Source organism: Chenopodium quinoa, unplaced genomic scaffold, assembly GCF_001683475.1.
Source record: "Chenopodium quinoa cultivar QQ74 unplaced genomic scaffold, ASM168347v1, whole genome shotgun sequence".
NCBI classification, from domain to species: domain Eukaryota; kingdom Viridiplantae; phylum Streptophyta; class Magnoliopsida; order Caryophyllales; family Amaranthaceae; genus Chenopodium; species Chenopodium quinoa.
Window position 1 is genome coordinate 1,708,998 of NW_018743722.1, and position 23,274 is coordinate 1,732,271.

At 37.4% G+C, this 23,274-nt stretch overlaps 1 protein-coding gene across 1 annotated transcript; it reads left to right on the forward strand.

The window, feature by feature from the left end:
- The first annotated feature begins 2,544 nt into the window (after window positions 1-2,544).
- Window positions 2,545-8,305, forward strand: LOC110684571 (protein transport protein SEC23-1-like). The gene is made up of 5 exons (XM_021861014.1): window positions 2,545-3,482; window positions 3,928-5,748; window positions 6,830-6,946; window positions 7,062-7,133; window positions 7,762-8,305. The coding sequence occupies exons 1-5, from the start codon at window positions 3,093-3,095 to the stop codon at window positions 7,897-7,899; spliced, it is 2,538 nt and encodes an 845-aa protein (XP_021716706.1). The 5' UTR covers window positions 2,545-3,092; the 3' UTR covers window positions 7,900-8,305.
- The last annotated feature ends 14,969 nt before the right edge of the window (window positions 8,306-23,274 follow it).

Genomic DNA, 23,274 nt, shown 5'->3' on the forward strand with positions numbered 1-23,274 from the left:
TTGATTTTAAAATGGAAATAAATACCTGATTTTTCGACTGATACATCACTCGTTCTCTAAATCCAAAGTTATGAAGGCTCGGAAATTTGATCGGAATATCAATTAGAAACCTAAATCAGAAAAATTTGAGAGCGAAATATCACAATTTAAGAATGTAGCACCAAAAAAAAAATTTAAGAATGTTAGGGTTCGAAATTTGATAAAACGAAAAATCAATTGCAGACTGAGAAATATAGATCAAAGGAAGCGAAACTCTATGAGAGATCATCCTAACAACAACCTTATTGTAATTTGAGGTTGAATGTGGTCGTAAATTTGGTAGTTTGTTGGAAGAGAGAGAGGAGAGAGAATAATACAGAGTATTGGGGATAATGAATTTATTAGTGGCACACGTGTGAGAATTGCTGATGTACAATAAATTACTGTACACCCGGGGCACACAAAAGGTTTTGATTCATAAAGGCCCTCCTCTAGATCATTGGGCCGTGTATAAACACCAAATCGGGCCCAACTTAGTATTTTGGCCATAACTTCCTCATTATTCATCGGAATTGGGCTTATAATATATCGTTGGAAAACACTTTTCGATCCCTATCCAACTACACTATTATTGGACCCTTGTCATGTACCAAAATAAACTGGATTGGCTATTTTCATAAAATAGAATAGGTTTTCGAAAACAGAAATAAGAGAATTTTAATAAAAACTAATCGCAACACTAGACTTTCCACACTTTCACTTTATTCGTTATGATTCGACGCAAAAGGTATTCATCACCGGGTTTGGTTTTGGAGAGACACATTTGGGTGTCTACAACCCCTAACCGAGTAACTCAAGTAATCCCTGCTGCATGGTACATCAGACCGCATACAAAAATTTGTGATGTATAGTTTGGACGTTTGTATTTTGGATTTTTTTAAAAATATGACAACCTGATGGGACAAAGAGAGTATGTTTTACTAGTTTGATTTAAATATATATACACATAATGGGTAATACATAGGGATGGCAACGGGTCGAATCTGGACCGGGTCCAGATGGACCCGATCTAAATCCGTTTTTGGAACAAGGATCCAGATCCGACTCAGATCCGTTGGGTCTTGGAAATGGAGACCCGGATCCATATTCGATGGGTCCAATGGATCCGGTTCTGGATTCGAGTCCAAAACGATTCTAATATATCTTGCCTAGTTTTTGCAATAAATGTAATGTTTGGGTAAAAAAATACATTTCAAACTTTTGTCGGGTTATTAAGTTCAACCTAAATTAAAGTTATACAACTAATCTATAAACACAAAATAAATAACCAACTTATATACTTATATTTTAAAATTAAATTTTAAACAACAAAAAAGTACGATGTTACAAATGAGCAAGTGAAAAAACAACAATGATGTATCCGATATGAGCATCTAAAATTCGTCTTTTAAAAGGACCGATTTTTATCAGTACTAACATCATCAACATTTTAAATAAAGAAACAAAAAGTTTTAGAGATTTTTTAATAGGAAAATTAAAAAAACGGGTAAACGGTTTTGGGTCTGGGTCTAGGGGTCCGACAGGTCCAGATCCTTTTTTCAGCAGGTCCCAGATTCGACACGGATCCGATAGGTCCAAAAGTTTGAAATCGGATCTGGATCCACGGATCCAGGTCGGGTCCGGATCCACTGCCATCCCTAGTAATATATTATGAGACATGTAAATAAACATATATAAATCATTCTGATTAAAAGGTATAATATAACCTAAATATATAAAGCCCATAAACCATTCATATCTTTAGTATGTCTTTATTTTTGCAAAACAATAAATTGAAAATATCAAGTAATTATTGTGATTAATGGTTGCATTTATTGCGATCTATAATGCTGTATAAGTTTTCAATATTGTGAATTAATTTAATTACTATTTAAATTTTATAAAATTTAGTATTTGAACTTTTAAAACAGTGAAATTGCACGGGTTTCATACAAGTTAAATGGACTAAATCAATAAAACACGACACATGACATGGTAAAAACAGAGTACCAACCGATTTTTGCCTGTTAAAAGTGGACACCCCCAAAATTTGTAATATTAAAATGTAATTCAAAGATTGTATTATTTAAAAAGAAACTGCCAAATGTTGTACTTCCTCCGTTCTTTTATTATTGCACCATAAGGGTTTGACACAAATTTTTTGATAAGTGGAAAAAAGGATGAGAGAGAAAGGTAGAAATACCAAGTTGCCCATGTGATTGTATGCACAAAATAAAAGTACGGGTTGAAAAGCAAGGGTATAGTAGGTATTTATAGTGTGAACACATAAATTTCTTTTCCTAAAATGAATATGGTGCAATAAATGTGAAACTTCCTTAAAAGATAAGTGGTGCAATATTAAAAAAACGGAGGAAGTATTATTATTTGTAATTTTTCCTAATATTTATATCAATTGTGGTCAATTGACCTCCAAACTAGGCAATTAGCCACAGTATATAGTTTCTAGAAATCGGGGTATTACACCATGACCCAGCCCATAAAGCCCCACGCCCAACTAGCAAATCACTCCTCAAGAGTCAAGACATCAACTATAGACAGACAAGGTTTTGATCCACTTCACAAACTTGTGATTTTATGTCTTTCACCATTTTTAAGTTCCCTTGACTTTCTTTACACCACTTGGCTGACTTCTCCTTCCATAGTTTCCCGGTTCTCACTACAGAGCTTCACAAGCAGCCCTTCAATTCAATTCTTCCCAAGTTTCCATTATTATCATGATTATTACAATTTTCCCATTTTATTCAAAGTTACACTCAATTTCGGTTTGATCGCCCAACATTTACTTCAATTGAGATCGGATTTTCCCAATTAAGCATCTGATCTCCAATACAACAAGATCTTGGATGATTATCATAATTTCACCCATCAAATTTTGAAAAATTAAGGTTCTTCCTGATCCAAAATTCAGAATACTCCGATCTAATTCGAACAAACTGCTTAATGCTTAACCTTTTTCGATTCAGAATAAAGGGGCGAATGCGAAATCTCCTCCAAAAGGGGTTCACTTCTTGTTAATAATTTTGGCTGTAATTGCTGAAATTAAGCATCCAACAATGGCGACTTTACCAGAATCAGCTCCCAAATCAGAGAAATTATTAGCTACACCACCAAGATTTCCTCCCACATTAATGGTGCAGCAGCATCAGGCAGGGACTGCGTCGTCTTCGTCTGCGAATTCGCCGCAATTGAGTACACCGCCCGGGCCGCCCGTGTTCACCTCGCCGCTGAGACCGGCTGCAGTGCCGTTCCGAACATCCCCTGCTTCGCCGCAACCGGTTGCGGTTGCTTTCCCACCTCCAATTACAACAACCCCGTCTTTTCCTTCTTCTACTTTACCCCCTTCTTCTCCTCCAAGTTATTCTTCTCAAAATGTTTCTTTTGATCATTCTTCTCTTTCACCCTTTGAATCCATTGCTCCCCTTGTTCACTTTTCTGCTCACAAGGTAATTTCTTTCTTCCCTCTTTTTCTTTCTTGATTGATTTCTGTTTTCTTGTATTGGTGCATTGTAATTGAATTGGTATTTGTTTTGATCTGTTTGATTTTTTTTTCCTGAAATTTTCAAGCTTTATTACTACTTTTGTTTGTTTTCGATTGTTTCGAGGTTTGGGTGCTATTTGATCTGTCATTGTACGTGTAATGGTAGTCTATCTCGAGTCCTCGAATGACTTTAACAGGCTAATTTAATACAAGTACAACTTCTTGTTGTTTTAGTTTGTTTCGAGGTTTGGGTGCTTTCATTGTGCATATTATAGCAGTCTATATCAGGTCCTCGAATGTCTTTAACAAACTAATCTAATTGCCATCTATACTTTGTTCTTGACTGTTGGTCGAGGTATAGCATTTGGTTGTTTTCTTGATGTTAGTGTTGTCATTTTGGTTTATGGCAGATATTGAAGCAGAAAAAGCAAGCAAATGTCCCAAGTTTGGGGTTTGGAGTAGTGGTTTCGCCTGGAAGAGAGGTTCCCCAAGGTCCTCAAGTAATTCAGCGTGATTCTCATCGTTGCCAAAGTTGTGGTGCTTATCCAAATCCGTATTGTAATGTTATACCGACTTCAGGGCAGTGGCAATGTATTGTTTGTCGTAACTTGAATGGGAGTGACGGTGAATATGTAGCATCGAGCAAGGCAGAGTTGCGTAGCTTTCCTGAATTATCCTCTTTTGTGGTTGATTATGTCCAAACTGGAAGCCGATTATCAGGTTTTGTTCCTGTTTCGGATTCGAGAACCTCTGCTCCCATTATCCTTGTCATTGATGAATGTTTAGATGAACCACACCTTCAGCATTTGCAAAGTTCTCTTCATGCTTTTGTTGACTCACTCCCGCCAACAACTAGAATAGGTATCGTTTCATATGGTCGAACAGTATCTGTATATGATTTTTCTGAGGATTCTACTGCATCTGCTGATGTGCTATCAGGGGATAAGTCACCTAGTGAGGAAAGTTTAAGAGCACTAATTTATGGGACTGGTGTATACTTGTCTCCTGTGCATGCTTCGCTTCCTGTAGCACACACCATATTTTCCTCATTCAGGCCCTTCAAGGCCAACATTGCTGAGACTGCTAGAGACCGCTGCTTGTGTACCGCAGTGGAAGTTGCTCTGGCAATTATACAAGGGCCATCTGCTGATTTGTCCCGAGGAGTGGTGAAAAGGCCAGGGGGTAAGAGTAGGCTATTAGTTTGTGCTGGTGGACCTAATACATTTGGTCCTGGAGCACTTCCACATTCATTTAGCCACCCAAACTATCCTTATCTTGAAAAAACTGCAATGAAGTGGATGGAACACTTGGGTCAGGAGGCTCATAGACAGCAAACTGTTGTAGATATTTTCTGTGCTGGAACGTGCCCTGTCAGAGTTCCTGTTCTGCAGCCGCTCTCAAGAGCCTCTGGTGGTGTTCTTATCCTTCATGACGACTTTGGGGAGGTTTTTGGTGTTAATTTGCAGAGGGCATCTAGTAGGGCAGCAGGTTCCCATGGTTTGCTTGAGATACGTGTTCCCGAGGACTTTCTTGTCACTCAAGTTGTTGGTCCAGGTGAGGAAGCTCACTTGGATTCACATGAAAATTTTAAAAATAATGCTTCTGTCTCGGTTCAGATGCTAAGTGTGGAAGAAACACAAAGCTTTTCAGTTTTCATGGACACCAAAAGAGACATAAAACACGAACATGTATACTTTCAATTTTCTATGCAATATTCAAATGTTTACGCAGCTGATATTACTAGGGTTATCACAATAAGATTGCCTACTGTTGATAGTGTGTCAGCCTATCTTGACAGTGTTCAAGATGACGTCGCTGCAGTTCTTATTGCCAAGAAGACTCTTTTGCGAGCTAAATCTGCGCCTGAGGCAGTTAGCTTGCGTTCTACAATAGATGAAAGAGTGAAAGATATAGCTTTGAAGTTTGGTTCACAAGTTCCAAAATCTAAGCTCTATAAGTTCCCAAAAGAGCTTTCTTCGTTGCCAGAGCACTTGTTCCATCTTAGAAGAGGTCTGCTGCTGGGAAGCATCGTTGGTCATGAAGATGAGAGATCTGTGTTGAGAAATCTATTTCTAAATGCATCTTTTGATCTTTCTTTGCGAATGGTGGCGCCTCGATGTTTAATGAATAGGGAAGGAGGCACCTTTGAGGAGCTGCCAGCTTATGATCTATCCATGCAGTCAGATACCGCTGTTGTTCTAGATCATGGAACAGATATCTTCATTTGGTTGGTAAGTTTTTCACTTTCTTCACTGGTGCTTTACTGTAAGATAAGCCCTTGAGAGGTATGTTTAGCATAATTTTAGCCTTCACATGTTCGTGCTGTATACTAGAGAATTTTGTTCGAGGAGTATGGCTAAAAATGAAAGCATTTTATTGCTAGCTAGAGAGCACAAATGTGAATCTCGTATTATTTACTACCAAATAAACAGGTCATACTTATCAAAAATTAATTCTAGTTAGAATTCCTTTTTATATTTTTATTTTTTTTATTTATTGTAGGGTAGCTACTAGCTATTAATATATTATTGAGATTAATAAAATGACATAGTTGTCTTTTGGTTGGCAAATAATTGATTTTCCTAGGTAATAGATGTATTGTACACTTGTTTTGTTACAAATTACAATAACATAGGGAGTTCTACTTCCCACAAAATGGAAGATTTTACTTACCTAGATCCCTTACCCCATGGCAGTGGAATCTCTCATGGGAAATCAAAAGTCCTACGTCCAAACAAACATATTTTGGCATTTCCTAGGAAATAACATTGCATGGACATTGAAACTTCATTTGAATTACCACTTTAATACTTCCTTCATTTAACTGAACATGTAGAATTTTGTATTGATATAGTAAAATTGGATTTTATATTGCTGTAGTAATGTTGAATGGCTTAAATTTTGGATAAAAAGGTATTGACCTAAACAACTTTTATTTTGGATTGGGTACAATGAGAATTTTTTTGTATTCTTTTCCATTTGAGGTGTCTTATTTTACTTTGTTTTGGAAGATGAGGGAGGAGTGGTGGGTATGTTTTGGGTTATATTCAATTTCCCTCGTGCAATTCATTCATTTTTGTTGAATCTACCTACTTGCTTATGACCTTTGCAGACTGTGGCACAGGCATCTCTCTCTCTCTCTCTCTCTTGGTGACTTTTGTTCATGTCCTGCTGAATGCTACTGCCTGCTTTTATAATATATTATCCCTCTCCCCCCTCCCCCCCTCCCCCGGATAATTCATAATTTACATAACACACATCCTTGTCAGTAGCTTCCTAATAAATATTGTCCTGTTTAATTTTTATTTCCAGGGTGCTGAGCTTTCTGCTCAAGAGATAAACTGTGCTGCAGCCTTAGCAGCTTGTAGAACACTGGCAGAGGAGCTTAGTGAATCAAGGTTTCCAGCTCCACGTATCCTTGCATTTAAGGTTACATTTTCTCTTCTGCTTCTGATCTTCACTTCTTTTCAGTTTTTACTCTTCTAGATCTCCCTCCCACCTATAGAGATAAGGTGAAATGCTAACATATATTTATCCTCCACAGGAAGGAACTTCTCAAGCTCGTTATTTTGTTTCCCGATTAATACCTGCTCACAAGGATCCAGCTTATGAACAGGTAGGCACTCCCCACTTCATTCTGTTTAATTTTTTAGGTTTTTCTCACTCCCTTCTGTTGCTAATGCTTCTTCAAAACTACTACTCATCAACAATATTCACTTCGTCCCAAAATTATAATATGCTAAATAAGTTCATACCAAGTTACTTTCTAAATCTAGCAAGTTAAAATTTGAACTTTTCCAACTTTACTCACCCTCCTGCAATCATGAGGGTGAGCCACTTTGAAAGACTTTCAAAGGTCTACCCTTAATGACGGCATCTTCAAGTAAGAATTCCTAATTAAAGCATATTTGTATAAAGATGGAGAATGTGAACGATTAATGATAGTTATGGAATTTTGAGTGAGTTAATGTGGCAAAAAATGAAGTCTGAAGGATCCAAAAGGCCTTCTGAAAAACGAATATCTGTGATGCGTGTCACATTCTGAAGTACGTGATGTGTGTGCCTTCACCTTGTCTTTCTTACCTTAGCATCCTTGAAGTGATTTATACTGTTAAAGATTAACCGTGCGACACGCTTCAATAATTATACTCCTGAATAGATTTACATTGTACTATTGTAGTTATGACCGTTTACCTTTACCCTCTTATGTTCATAAATTTGTGATTCTTGAACACTGGATGCAGGAAGCAAGATTCCCACAGCTTCGAACGTTGAACTCAGACCAAAGAGCTAAGTTGAAAAGCAGTTTTATTCACTTCGATGATCCAAGCTTCTGCGAGTGGATGCGTAGTCTGAAACTTGTTCCACCCGAGCCCAGCTAAGGAGTGTTCTGTGTTGAATTGATTGATAAAAACGGAGGAAGAGGCAGGAGCTGAGGGTTGCTGATTTGACTTAGCTTTTTTCTTTTTTCTTTTGAATACTGCATCGCACTTTTTGTTGTTTGGATACAAAGCAGAGTCCTGCAATTTAGGAGCCATTCTTTTAAATTTTTGCAAGGTAAAATTTGTTAAAACTTTGTGGAGAGTAGAGACCTTCCAAAGGGAGGTTTGTGATGTATGAATAAATACATAAGGAGGGGTGTTGGGGTTATTTCACGTAAATGCATTTCTGAATTTAGAATAATACCATTGGGTTATCAATTGTATCACCGGATGATCAAGTAGTATCATTGAACATTCAGTGGTATTATGTATATATGTAGTGGTATTATATATTTATTCAGCAGTACTCACTATGTGTAGATATAATATCACTACATAGTCAATGATATTATCTAAGCTTTCAATGGTACATTTAAAAATGATCCCCACTTATCCATCTCTATCCTCCTTTCTCTCACCCCCATGTGCTAGATTTAGAGTGTACCACTAGGTGATTTATAGTATCACTAGATGATCAAATAGTATCATTGAACATTCAGAGGTACTATAAATTCATTTAATGGTATTGTATATTCATTTAGTGGTACTAACTACGTGTAAAAATATTATCACTACATATTCAATGATATTATACAAGCTTTTAGTGGTACATTTAAAACTGGTTCTATGTGCCCATCTCTCTTTTCCTTTCTATTACCCCCAGTTTCTAAGGCGACAGTAGCTTCCCTTGTCCAACAAAAATTATCTTTACCAAGCTGATCAGTGAGAGGCCTAGCTATGAGAGCATAGCCCTTGATGAATTTGCGGTAATATCCCGTGAGACCAAGAAAACCTCTCAACTCCCTCAAATTCAAAGGAGGAGGCTAATCTACCATGGCTTGTATTTTTGTGGCATCCACCTTAACCCCATCTGCAGAAATCATATGCCCGAGATATGCCACTCGAGTTTTGCCTATCTCACACTTCTTGTAATTAGCATACAATTCGTGTGTAGCTATAGTTTCCACAACCTGTCGGAGATGATGCAAAAGGGACTCCTTAGAAGTGTTGTACACGAGAATGTCATCAAAAAATACCAGGACGAATTTCCGGAGAAATGGTCGGAAGACCTCGTTCATTAAGGACTGAAAAGTGGCTGGCGCGTTGGTTAGCCCAAAGGGCATAACCAAGAATTCATAGTGACCCTCGTGGGTCCTAAAGGCAGTCTTGTGCACATCCTCAGCCTTCACCCTAATTTGGTGATATCCCGATTTTAGGTCGAGTTTTGTAAAGATGGACGTGCCTCCCAACTCATCCAATAGCTCTTCGATGATTGGAATAGAAAATTTATCCGAGATTGTCTCTTTATTCAAAGCCTTGTAATCCACACAGAAACGCCATGAGCCATCTTTTTTCTTAACTTAAAGCACCGGACTCGAATAGGCGCTTGTAGAGGATCGTATGATGCCAGCACTTAACATATCCGTCACCAACTTTTCAATCTCATCTTTCTGAGACTGAGGGTACCTGTAGGGCCTGACGCTGATCGGGTCAGCGCCACTGCGAAGTACAATAGCATGTTCTATTTGTCGTTGCGGTGGCAACCCCTGAGGCATATCAAAAACCTGATGAAATTCCTGCACCAAAGGCTGGAAAGCTACTAGAACCAAGGGTGCTTCAACTTTCTCCACTTGCTCCATTCAATTGAATTCAAGCAAGTACCCATGTCCCTCTTTCTGAAAATTCTTTAACATAGCTTTAAGCGAGATTCCCGTCCTTCCCAGCTGTGGGTCCCCTTTTAAGGTCACGGTTCACCTCCCACTTGGAACTTAAGCGTCTGAGTTTTCCAATTAGTGGTTGTATTACCCAATTTTTCTAACCACTGAATGCTAAGGATGATGTCTAGGGGTAATATGAGGAAATCCTCAACAGTTGTCACCCCTTGGAGGTCCAGCACTACCCCCTTACACTCCCCCTCTCCTTGAACAATTTCTCCCGTACCCAAAGTAACTCCAAAATTCTTAGGGTAGATCAGTGTTACCTGTAATTTTTACGCGGCGGTGGAAGAAATGAAGTTATGAGTCGCTCCCAGGTCGACCATCGCCACCACAGAGCTTCCATTAATTACTCCAGCCAAAAGCATGGTCGTCGGGCTGGTGAGACCCAATACTGAGCTCAGTGAGACCTGGGTATCCATAAGGGGTGGCGAATCCGTGAGGGTAGACGGGGTGATAGGTGGTTCTAGGGTGGTTTTATCCACGGAAAGCTCGCCAATGTCTTCTCCGTCCTCATCATCCACCGTCAGCAACACACTCAAGCCGCGGTGCTGACAGCGGTGGTTCAGTTCCCATTTCCCGTCGCAACAGAAATAGAGAGCCTGCTCTCGTTTCTGTTGCAGCTCCTTTTCGGTCAACCGGCGCAATTCTCCGGTGGGTTTTGGGTTAGGAAAGCGGTTGGTGTAATGCTTGGTTGGGTTGATTTGGTTGTGATGTTGCCTTGTGGTTTGGGAAGCGTTTGGGTTCAAGGTTAGGGAGGTATTAGGGTTGGGTCATGTATTTTGGTACTAGGTTCTCCAACTGGGCAAGGGTGTAATGTGGGCTTTGGGCTTTGGTCTTAGTTTAATCTTCTCCTTGATCCGCTTAGAGAGGTCCATGGCAAGATCCGGCGTGGGCGGGTTTTGGATTCGGACCTTGACCCGAATATCCTCCTTCAGGCTATTTATATACTGCCCCTTCGAGATTTCTTTTGGAACTCCATCAATCTGGGCCAAAAGTTTGATAAACCGGCGACAATACTCAGCCACCTTGCCGGTTTGCTGATGAGCGAGCCACTACTCATGGACCGACCCCGTCGCGGTGGATCTGAATTGGCGGAGAAGGAGCTTCTTCAAGGTTTCCCAACTTGCCACGGTATGTCTCCTATTCTCCCACTGATACCAGAGCAGAGCATCTTCGTCAAGAGTGACAATCGCCGCCTCCAGATGGTCTTCCTCCGACAACCAGTAGAAATGGAAGAACCGTTTAGCTCTGAGAATCCATCCATCAGGGTTCACTCCATCAAAACTTGGCAAGTCAAGCATTCTTAACTTCCAATTAGACTGACCCGCCTGGAATCCACCATCACCATGATCCAAGTGAGGTTGCGAAGAAAATGGGTTATCCCATTGGTAACCGCCGGGTTCCACCGATTGCGGCCCAGTTGCTAGAGTGGAGCGCGCCTCCGATCAGATTTTCTCCTGTCCAGCAATTATCTGGTCGGATAAATCCCTTTTGAAGGCTGCCATGGATGTGGAAATTTCTCGAGTAACGCGCGAGGGCAGCCCAACAATTTCCTGTTCCAGCAAATCCAGCCTCTGTCCATGGTTTGGACAAGCCATTGTCTTCTCCGGCAAGAATTGTCACTGCTCTAATACCAAATTTGCTAGGATTTAGTATGAAAAACAGAGAGAATTCAAGCTAATCAAAGATAAAAGAATAGCAAACCCAAATATTTGTACTGCAATCAGATCAATCACAATACAATGGCCTTCTTTCGAGAGGAAGGTTCTCTCCCAAGCAACTTAGCAATAATTTTCTAGATACCTTCCCCCTATCCCCTTAACAGTATCTATAATCTTAATTATCCATAACAAACCCAATTATTACAGCTAAACATAATAACAAACTTATTTCCAAAATGACACTCCTGCCCTCAAGCATAAGAAACTGTGTCCAGCTCATCCTCAAGCATCAACAACCTGCTTTGCCTTGGGCCTTCTCCTTGCATAAGTAAAAGGACCTCAGGCCTAGGGTAATCTCTTGCAATATATTAGACTAAATTCAAAAAAAAAAAAATTTACTACATAATTTATATCATAATACAAATATATTTAGTTACTCTATTATACCGATCTATTCCTCCAATTTTACTTGTAACATTAAAGTTTTGACATTATACATACTCTTTCTTATGACATTATATAGTACTTTATACGGAAAGAAAAAAAATAGGTTTATATGTAGGATTTGTTAAATTCGTCTAAATTTGTACTCCCTCCGTTTTGTATTAATCATAACACTTTTTTAATATGTTCGTTTCATAATAATTGCAATAATTCTTTTTTTTTTTTTTTGTAAGAACTCAATACTGTAATATTAATTCTCTCTCCGACCAATTCTACTTATACTACTTTTTTTATTATTTATTATCTCATGCTAACAATTACATATATCTACACTAACTACTTTATATTACTTAGTACTTCGTAGTACATAATATTCTCCGTTAATTAGGCTCCCACCCTATAAATTTTCCTATAATTTGTGCAACACTATTATGTACAAAATGGATTTGTTTTAAATTTTATTTATCTATTTATTTTTAATAATCTAATTGGTATTATAATTTTGAGAGTGATTGGGATATGCATAATGGAAATCAACTTAATTTATGTAACAAAGAGTCAAAGTGATTAAAACATGGATGAGGAAATAATTATAACATTTAATGGAAATCAACTTAATTTATGTAACAAAGAATTAAAGTGATTAAAAAATAGGTTTATATGTAGGAAATCAACTTTTAGGAGGAACTTTTCTCCCTCGAAAGAAAGAGTTTTCGATCTCCTTTGAAAAACAAGAGTTTTTCGACCTCATTTGAAAGACTAGGTTTATCTCCTCTTTTCGTGGGAGAAATTTCTTAGTTTTGAATCCATGTTATTAGATCTAATGGATTGTCGTGAAATTATTTCGTTGGTGAAAAACTTATCAAGTTTTTGAATACAGACAGATGAATTAGAAGGAAAACATCCCGATGACTACTCCCTCCGTTTTTAAATACTTGCTCCAATTCTCTTGGACACGCATGCCGATGCTAATCTTTGATCACTAATATCTTTAACTATCAATAGGTATAACTTCTAACGATTGAAAAATTAATAATCTATTTATTGAGATGATTCCAACAAGTACCCACACAACTATATTTTTTCTTATGTATAAATCATAAACATTAGTCATAGTAGGATAAATGAATAGTGCAAAAAATAGAAATGGAGCAAGTATTTAAAAACGGAGGAGTACAAAGGATCGTTAGATTGTCTCTCCAACAAGGTTGTATTTTTCAACGATATAAGCGGGAGATTTTCCACAGTGCAAGATATACTCGACCATCGTAGATTTTATGAAGGAAAATTTTATTTGATTCAATATCTTATGTATTTCTTAACGTCGAATATCTATTGTAGATACCGTATGACTTTTAATAAATGAAATATTTTTACCTTTTATAAAAAAAAATATATATTTGCAAATACTTAGTAATAAAGTGTATCTGAGATTTCGGCTATACAGGGAAATCTATTGGGCTTTTGCTTTAGTATTGATGAAGTGTGTCAGCTTCAAATACTAAAATAATCACAACCTTAATTCCAAAAATGGGGTTGACTACATAAAACAAATTTTATTAGATTGCTAACCATGTTCCTCATCTTGCGTTTCATTTGGGTACCACACTTGCTATATTTCTATCTCAAAAAATAAATATTATTCTCTCCGTTTCTATATATGTTCTTTACGTTTTCATTTAGGAATTTATTTATTTATTATTTTTTTAAATAGAGTATTTTGTTTTTATTCATTAATTTTGAACAAACTTAGGTCATGTTCTCTTCACCTTTAAAAAATAATATTAAGTAAAAATAATTCAAGTTCAATAGAAATAAGTTAAGTAAAAATAAGTTCAGTTCAGTAAAATTTAGTTTTTTTAAAAGAAGAATTATAATAGAAAATCAGTAAAAATATTTTCGGTTCAGCAAAAATAATTTCAGTTCAGTAAAATTAATTTAACTTCAGTAAAAATAATTTAAATCCAGCAAATATAATTTTTTTTTAGTAAAAATAATGTCAGTTAAGCAAAAATAAGGTGAAGAGAACATGACCTTACTCTTCCTTATTCTTGCTTTAGAATTTAAATACTCAATTGCTCTTCACTTTTCATGTGCAATTATACCTTTTATAATTGTACTACTACGTATTACTTTCTCTCTCATCTCTCTTCTACTTTCTTCCTTCTTTATTTACCTCACATGTATAATATTCATTTTTTTTAATTAAATTTGTAATTATCGCGCATAATTCCAAATGTCAAAGCAAGAGGGAACGGAGAAATTACCTCTTTTAGTTTTTAGATGCAATAAATGGGTATTATTGTGCAGCCCGTCTTGTTTGTGATTGACCTTATTGTGTGGCAACTTATAAAATAACAAAGTAACTCCTATAACAATGACCAAATAACGCTTGTAATACTGACCGAATAACCCCTATAACACTGACGAAGAAACTCTTTTAACATTGATAATATAATTAACTTTTTGTGAGTCATATTTTGAATGATATAGTCGTATTTTAAACAGTTTAGTTAAATGATAGATATAATTATCTTACGAATGATATAATTACTGTTTGATACTTTTTTTTAATGAGAAATTCACTTTTTGAATAATACATTTATACAATCAGTTTCTGGATGATGCAATCATTTTTCAAATGATATAATCATATTTCGAATGATATAATCACATTTCAAATGACATATTAGATGGTTGGGTGCACTCTAGAATTTCTAAAAACTCTATATTAGATGGCTGGTTGGGTGCACAATAACTGGTCTATTCTAGAATTTCTAAAAACTCTATATGGCTAACAATAATTAGTCGTTGTGTTTAGCATGGTTGAGCTATATATTAGCTGACTAGCAATCACTTTGCCAACTGTTGAATTATTCATAGTGTAACTTGAATTAACAACAAGATTGCATAATACTACATGTAGTAGTAATTCATTAGGCGTTGGTTTTGTCCTAGTCAGAGTCATTAGGCATTGGTTTAGCCCCGAGTTTTATCATTCATTAGCCGTTGGTTTCGTCCTAGTCAGAGTCACAAATCAAAAGTTATGGCTGAAATACTACAGCCTATCCAGTTTAATGTATATGCATGAGGTCTTAACTTAATCTTTGTCCGAGTCGAGTCACATAGTCTACTCACATGGTCATGACACGAGTCTTAAACTTATCACTTTCAATCAAAAGTCTTAGCACACACTTTGTACACACCTTTTCTTTTCACACCATGACCATGTCTTAGGTCCATGCATGAATGAGTCGTCTTTTTTCGTCATTTGAGTTGGAGGTCCACTCTATATCTAATTTCCTCCATGTCTCCCCATCTACATAATCTTCCCACTCTCCAAATGCTTTCTCCATATATATCATTCCCCTTATAATCCATGATCCTTCCTCATATATGCATGTTGAATCGAGTTTGAGTCAAACAATTAACAATATGTACTCATGACTTCCCTTTCCACAACACTTAGTCAAGGAGAGAAGGGCGCTTATTTAAGGACAACACATTCGTTTAAGTTCTACTCTTCGATAAACCCATCAGACACAGGAAAAAGTTTGTACTAATGGGTTCCCAACAAGAAGTTGATGAGTTAAGGAAAAACAAGAACAGTCTGACTGAGATGTTGAAGACTCTCGTTCTTTAAGTCAACGATCCTAGTAAGCAACAACAGCTCGAGCGCATGGAAGAAAGCCTTAAAAAAAATTTCCAACGATTATAAGTATCAAGGAATTAGCTCACAACGGGTTTTAGTGGACAAGGAACTTCTTTTGCAGAAGTTTAATGCCAACGACATCCCTAAGTTCAAACCAACTGATAACCCTTACTTTTTCTTTAGAGATTTCGAGACAATAATGAAGATTAAGGCAATTGATAAGAAGGTCTTCCCTTCATTGTTCTCACTATCTCTTGAAACCATTTGTCAACAATGGTTTTTTTCCCCAAGACAAGGAGAAGATTTTTCTTGGGAAACCATTACAAACACTTTTATAGAAAGCTTTTATAGAAAGGTACAAGTGCAATATCCAAGTGGAAACTGACCATAGAGAACTCAAGATGTTGAAGCAAAAAGAAAACGAAGGGTTCACCTTTATTTTTATTAAGTGGAGGGAAACTTTTGCTAAAATGGTCGAGGTCCCCAGTGAAAAAGAATATGTGAGGATGTTCATTAAGAATCTCCAAGACAAATACCAAAAGCACTTGAAATATCATTGTAATTTAAACACCTTCAAAGATGTTTACAACATAGGCATTGATATTGAAGATGACCTTTTAAAAGTTGATAATGCGAAAGAAAAGAAGAACGACCATCCTTTTTCTTCCTCTCCCATTAATAAAGTACATGCTACAAACACCTCTAAACAACAAATGCAAAGGTCCAAAAGGGTGTTAACTCCACTTGGTATGTGTTACGAGACAACCTTTGAAAAGCTACACCACAAAATCCTAGTCATGCCCATAGGAATCAAAGACCTAGTTCCAAAAGCAAGACCACCTAAGTGGGATCCTAATAAACACTGCAAATAACACTAGGGAAGGGGTCCCAATGCTAAGGAGTGCTGGAAACTCAAAGAATCTATTCAAGACCTGATCAATGACAATAAAACAGTTGAGATTCTAGCCATCGCGAAAGATCAAATATCCTTTGATCCTTCTCTCCTTATTACACCTGTAGGTGAGCTCATGATCGAGGCAGTCTATATAACCTCTATCGATGAAGTGACCATGATTAAGGAGGATGAAGGAGTTTTTTGTGATGATACCAAGGAAAACTCAACTAGTCTAAAAGAAGACGTTCACAAACTGCAGGATGTCATTGCCATGCTCTTGAATATGGTGGAAGGCTTAACAAATCGGATGTCAGCATCAAACAATGATATCATCACCAGGACTGGAAGAAAGAAAATATCGACCACCTTTCTTCTTCTTTTTCTCGTCAAGAACACAAAGAAAAACTCAATGCTCCTAAGCCACGGGAAAAATAGACCATTGACGAATACACACGTACCAATAGGAATGACTTATAATGAAGCTTTCGACTATTTTCATGGTCGAGGTCTCATTTATCCCATTGGTCCAATCCAAAATCCAGTACATGAGAAACGATCTCCCAATTGGGATCCAAGCTCCTATTACAAATATCATAGAGGCCATGGTCACACCACTGAAAATTGCTTCACCCTCAAAGATTGAATTCAATACCTTATTAATTCAAATTGCCTTCGTGTTCCTTCGAGCGACAAGAATATCAAAATCAATAACAATGATGGAAAGAGCAGGAAGAAAGACAATCCTTCTTCCGCTTCTTCATGTAAAAATGGAAGTTGCATCGATAAAAACACTTTAAAGGCCAAAGAACCAGAAAGAAAGTTTACTCTAATTAGGATGAGCTACAATATTTCCCTTGATTGACTCCTTGCTAAGAGACTCATCAATCCAATTGGGCCTATGCAAGATCCTTTTCTTGAAAGGAGAACACCTGAATGGAACCCAGACTTCTATTGCAAGTACCATTAAAGCAATGTTGCAAGCTACAAAATCGTATTCAAGATCTCATTGATGCAAACAATCTCCCATTCCCTCCAACTGGCAAGAAGACAAAGTGATAATAAGTGCAAGACACGAGGTGGGCTTCAACGATAAGATTCCATGATATTTTTTCTCCCTTTTCCATTTTGATTTCCCCTCCCCTTAATAAGTCTAGCATAGGCATCCTTTGCCTTTCTTAGATTTATTCCATAGGTTTTTCTTTTTTCCCTTTAAAAAAATGAGTATTTATTTCCTTGCATATGATCTTTACATTGCATAAAAAAAAATTCCACGCCAGACTAAGCACAAGGTGATTTGGGTATTTCTACCCCGCCACATGGCCCAATGAGAGCTCGACTTGTGTTAGTAGAAAAGGTCTCCAAGTTGACCTCACATGGAATAACATGTGTCAAGAAGCTAAGCCCTTAGGAATTGGCAGCCTTTAAGGCCTAATTCCCGAGGTAGCCGCAAAATGGCGTAGCCCAAATTCCTAGGTCATCAAACCCTAGAGCATGGCACACCTTTCTAGGACCCTATAAATAGGGAGATTATCCCAATTATTGGGGCACCTAACTTTTATAATCATTACAACATTTATTATTCTCAAAAATAGAGAAAACAACTGATCTCGGAATCCGAGTGGATAAATATTTTCTGCACGTTTTGACTCCGATTATGTATTAACTTAACCGTCGGAGGCACACCTCCGAACACCCAAAGTTCCGTTGTTTTGTAAGTACAGGCGGCTTGGATCTAGTCTGTGAGGTGTAACTCTCCCAAGGGACATAAAAAACCCCAAAACATTTAGCGTCGTCTATGGGGGAGAGTACCTCAAAGATGGTTTCACATGAACCTTTACCACCTCCAAAAACCAATTGGCCTCCGGTTGATGGAGAGGTCTTTATAGACCATGACTCTAACAACAATTAGGTAGTCAAATCCTATGTGGCTCCTGATGGGTCACTCATCTCTTAATGCAGTTGTCCCAAGGACAAATTAGAACGCAACAATGACCAGGTGGGTACCAACAAGCCCCCTGGATAGCCGTCTGTTCAGACTTAGACGACAGGATCTGCCCTAGTCACCCGAGATGAGATCATGAAATTGTTGACTAGTTTCAAGGGTGAAATCAAGGACTTGATCACCAAAAAGACGCTTGCTCCTAGTAAAGAGCAGTTGGCAAAAAAACCAGCTCAATCTGAGAGAGCTTAGTTAGTTTAAGATCGACAGCCTACTCCCTACCGTACAAACAAGGAGAAGGCTCAAACCTCGATTGATCTTTCTATGTTCTGTTTCCCCAAAACGACAAAGAGAAAAGCCATCCGGCATGTTTAGCCAGGCGACTGTAAAAAGACTTTGTCTGATGCTCGAGGGTTTACATCGAGAAAAAGAAGAATCAACAACTGTCCAAGTAGGCTTCTACATTGACTTACCCACATAGCTTCAAGAATACCTTAGTAAGGAATTCACAATCTATACATGGAACTCCGTCAAGCGGTCCTTCCTTCCACACGGGTCCTAATGTAATTAATTCGGCTCAGTTTGCGTCCTAGCCATTATACAGGCCGCCTGCACTACCTTACATTCAATGCTGTTGATGAGGAGCAGGCGTCTGCCAACAGAACCTTCCAATAGGTCGTCATCACCGAACGAGGTGGGGGAAAGGTCTGTCGCCACACGACGATCCAGTGGTTATTGAATGTAAGGTCGCCAACCAACTGGTTGGCATCGTCTCCCACCCTCTCGTTGGTTTTGGGAGAGGAATCGTGTACCCAGTCAGGCAAATTGACCTGCCCATCAGGCTGAGGGAGAAAGGGAAAATGTTGAAGCATAAAGGTTTTGATGATGAGGAACTTAAACTAAAGTAAACTCAACTAACAAAGGTTTTTAAGTGTTTGATTAGTTTAGGTGAAGTTGATCGTGGTGATGGAAGAAGTAGCTGGAACTAAGAAGACATGAAAAGATCTTTATTAAAGAAGTTAAACAAATCAGAAGAAGAATTCTCTAACAAGAATTAGTTCTCTAACAAGAACTAAGTTCCCTAACAGGAACGTTCCCTAACAGGAACTTGAAGACAACAAGCTTAAGTTCTTTGGTGGAACTTAATAAGCTTGGAGCCCAAGTAATCTACCTGATTAAAAGCGCGGCGCAGCAATTATATTTAGTTAAGGTTTTTATCTTCTAGATTATTGTTAATATGATAAGTAGGTTAGTGCACGAAATTTATTAGAAGCGTGACAAGTTGGCTTGGTAAATAAAATAATACGGAAAATTATAAAAGATAGATTTTAGGAAGAGATTTTCTAAAAAGAATATTTTCTTTAAATCAGTTTGTTAAAAAGATAAATCTTTTTAACAAATATCTTTTTAATCTTATTTTCTGGAAAATATTTTATTCCACTTGATTTACATAAAACCGTGTTTAAAGATAAGTTAAGTTAACTTATTTATCTTTTAGAAAACCTAATTTCTATACGAGTGATACTTGTATAAATAGTAGAGAGCAAAATGGTTTTAGGTTTCTGTGAGTTTATGCGTGGAGAAAAATCACTGTGCTATAATTGTTTAAGTTTGCCTATCATACTAGGTGTCGTACACTTGTATTGGGTTGGTTATTTGGGTGAGTTTATTGTTTGTTTTACATACAGTTTTGTAAGCTTCTAGGTGAGGCTGAGAATTTTGTACTTAGGTGGTACAAGTAGTTGTACTTTGGCAGTACGTGTAGTACTTTGGTGGTACGAGTGAATCTAAGTGTGGTGCTTAGATTTGGTAGGATAGGGTCCTATCAAGTAGCAAGTCCAGTGAGGATCTTGTGAAAATAAAGGTCCGTGTCTAATAGGTTGTAACTTGGTGTTTGCCCTATTATAGTGAAGTTTGGGTGTTTGAAATCCCTAAGGCAGGGTCGAGGTTTTACTTCCAGTTGGGTCCTGGAAGGTTTCCTCGTAAAATCTGTGTGTTCTAGCAAGTTCCTATATGCATTGTTTGTTAATCCGCAAAAAGTAGTCATTAGGAAACCAATACAATTCACCCCCCTCTTGTATTAATCGTCTCAACTCATAATTGGTATCAGAGCGAGGTTCTCACGTGTAAGCAGATAACTTTGTTGAGTAAGTTCCTGGAGAGATGAAGTACAAGGAGAAACTTGAAGAAGGGTATTCCACCCAACGTCCACCCATGTTCAATGGTAAGTTTTACACCTACTGGAAGAACAGGATGGAGACCTTTATCAAGGCTGAAAATTACCAGGTTTGGCGTGTTATTGAAACTGGTGATTTTGAAATAACTGCAACAATGATAAGAACAAGTAGTTCCTAATATTATTTCTGATTATGATAAGGAAGATTATCAGAAACTTGAATTAAATGCTTTAGCTATAAAGTATTTGCACTGTGGACTTGGACCTCATGAACATAATCATATCATGGGATGCAAGTCTGCTAAACAGATTTGAGATCTACTAGAGGTAACTCATGAAGGTACTAATGAGGTAAAATGTTCTAAGATTGATTTATTTATGTCTAGATATGAAAGGTTTGATATGCAATCAAAGGAATATATAGAGGAAATGTTTACTAGGTTCAATGATATTATTAATGAATTGAATTCCCTTGGCAGACACATTCCTATTGATGAACAGGCAAGAAAGATCTTAAGGAGCCTACCACAAGATGAGCGATGGAGATCTAAGGTTACTGCCATGCAAGAAGCCAAGGACTTCACGAAGTTTAACATGGAACAACTAGCTGGATCATTGATGACTCATGAACTTCATCTGAGTTCCAATACTGAAAGTTCCAAGAGCAAGAGTCTTGCTCTTAAGGCTCAAGGCTCAGAGGAATCGGAAGCTGATGAGGAAGAAATGGCAATGCTAGTTAGAAAGTTCAAAAGGATGATGAACTACTAGAAGGCTGATAGGAACGAGAAGTATGCAAGTTCCAGAAATACAATTTGTTTTAAATGTGGGTCTAAAGATCACTTCATCAAAGATTGTCCATTACCAGATGGTGAGAAAGGAAAGACAAAGGGCAAGGAGCAATCCAAAGAGTCAAGATTCTATAAGCCTTACTTCACCAAGGACAATGTGAAGAAAGCCATGCTAGCTGCTTGGGCAGATTTGGATTCAGAAGAAGAGGAAGATCAACTGTTAGAGGAAACTGCGCATCTATGCTTGATGGAAAAAACTGATGAAAAAGCAAAACTAAAGGAACTTGAATCTGAGGTATGGTTTTCTTAAAAAGAACTTAGACATTTCTCTAAAGAAAACTTAATATTTGCTGTTTTAGATATTCAAGAAGAATTGAAATAATTGCATAGAGCTAAACAACAAAGTGATGAAGCTTTGGTAACTTTTAAAGAAAACAGTGAGTGGGTTGATAATATGAAATTTGATATTCAATATAGATTCTTTAGTCTATTTGATGATAATAATTATTTGAAAGAAATTGTAGACAGGTTGAAACATGATAACATAATGTTAAATGTGGAACTATCCTTAATGAAACTCTGTCTTGATACTCCTGATTCTGAAGTTCCTCCACTTGCTCAATATCCGAATTTTGAAAAACTAAAATCTGATTTGGAAGATATAAAAGCGGATAAGGCAAGACTTGAGGGGGAACTTGAGAAATCCAGGAAAGGAAAACAACCTGTAGAATACAGAGTTCCATATTGGATCACCAAAGCTCAAACCAAAAGAACAGTAGGTTTGGTTTTCAAAAAGAAGTTCCAAAAGGAAAATAAGTATGTTAACCTGCCTAGTAGTATTGTTTGTTATTTCTGTGGCAATTCTGGACACAAACAGGTTAAGTGTCCTAAGAAAGAAAAGAGTACACAGAAAAATGAAAAACATGTAGAATAGATTTGGATCAAGAAGAATGATGAACCTGCTGCTGTTACACAGGACCCAAGGAAACCTGGGTTCCTGAAACTAACATTTGATTTCTCAAGCAGGTTCCAGTGAGGGGAACAACAGTTGGTACCTCAACAGTGGTTGTTCTAAGCACATGACTGGAGACAAATCTAGATTTCTCTCACTGGACGCCTACTATGGGGGAACTATGACCTTTGGTGATAACATGACAGGAGAAATAGTTTCTATTGGCAAAGTAGGAAGGTCAAGTTCCCATGCAATTGATATTGTATTTTTTGTCGAGGGCTACAAGCACAACTTGTTAAGCATTTCACAATTTTGTGACAAAGGTAACTCTGTAAGCTTTACTTCCAATAAGTGTAGAATCATTCACAATGACACTGGGAACATTATTTTGGAAGGAACTCGGAAAGAGAACACATATGTTGTGGATCTTAACGAGGTTCCTAATAGCAGTTTAGCTTGTTTTAGTGTCATTGAGAATGATACTCTATTATGGCACAAGAGATTTGGCCATGCAAGCTTTACTTTACTTGATAAATTGAGATCTAAGGAACTAATGGAAGGACTTCCTTGCATTAAGTTCCTGTATGACAAAGTGTGTGATGCTTGTGTTAGAGGAAAACAGACTCGAGTTTCTTTTAAATCTAAGAAAACGGTAAGCACCAAAATACCTTTGGAAGTTGTTCATATGGATCTATGTGATCCTATGAGAATCCAAAGCAGAAGTGGTAAGAGATATGTTATGGTTATTGTTGATGACTTTTCAAGGTTTATTTGGCTTTTCTTTCTTGTTAATAAATATGAAACGTTTGATGAATTTTTAGCTTTTGTAAAGAAAGAACAGAGAAGAACAGGTAATCCACTGATTCACCTCAGATCAGATCATGGAACTGAATTTGAAAATTCAAAATTTGATGAATTTTGCACTAAGCATGGAATGGATCACAACTTCTCTGCCCCAAGAACCCCACAACAAAATGGAGTGTGGAACGCAAGAACAGAAGCCTTGAAGACATGGCTAGAACAATGCTGATCTCAAGCAATTTGCCTAGGA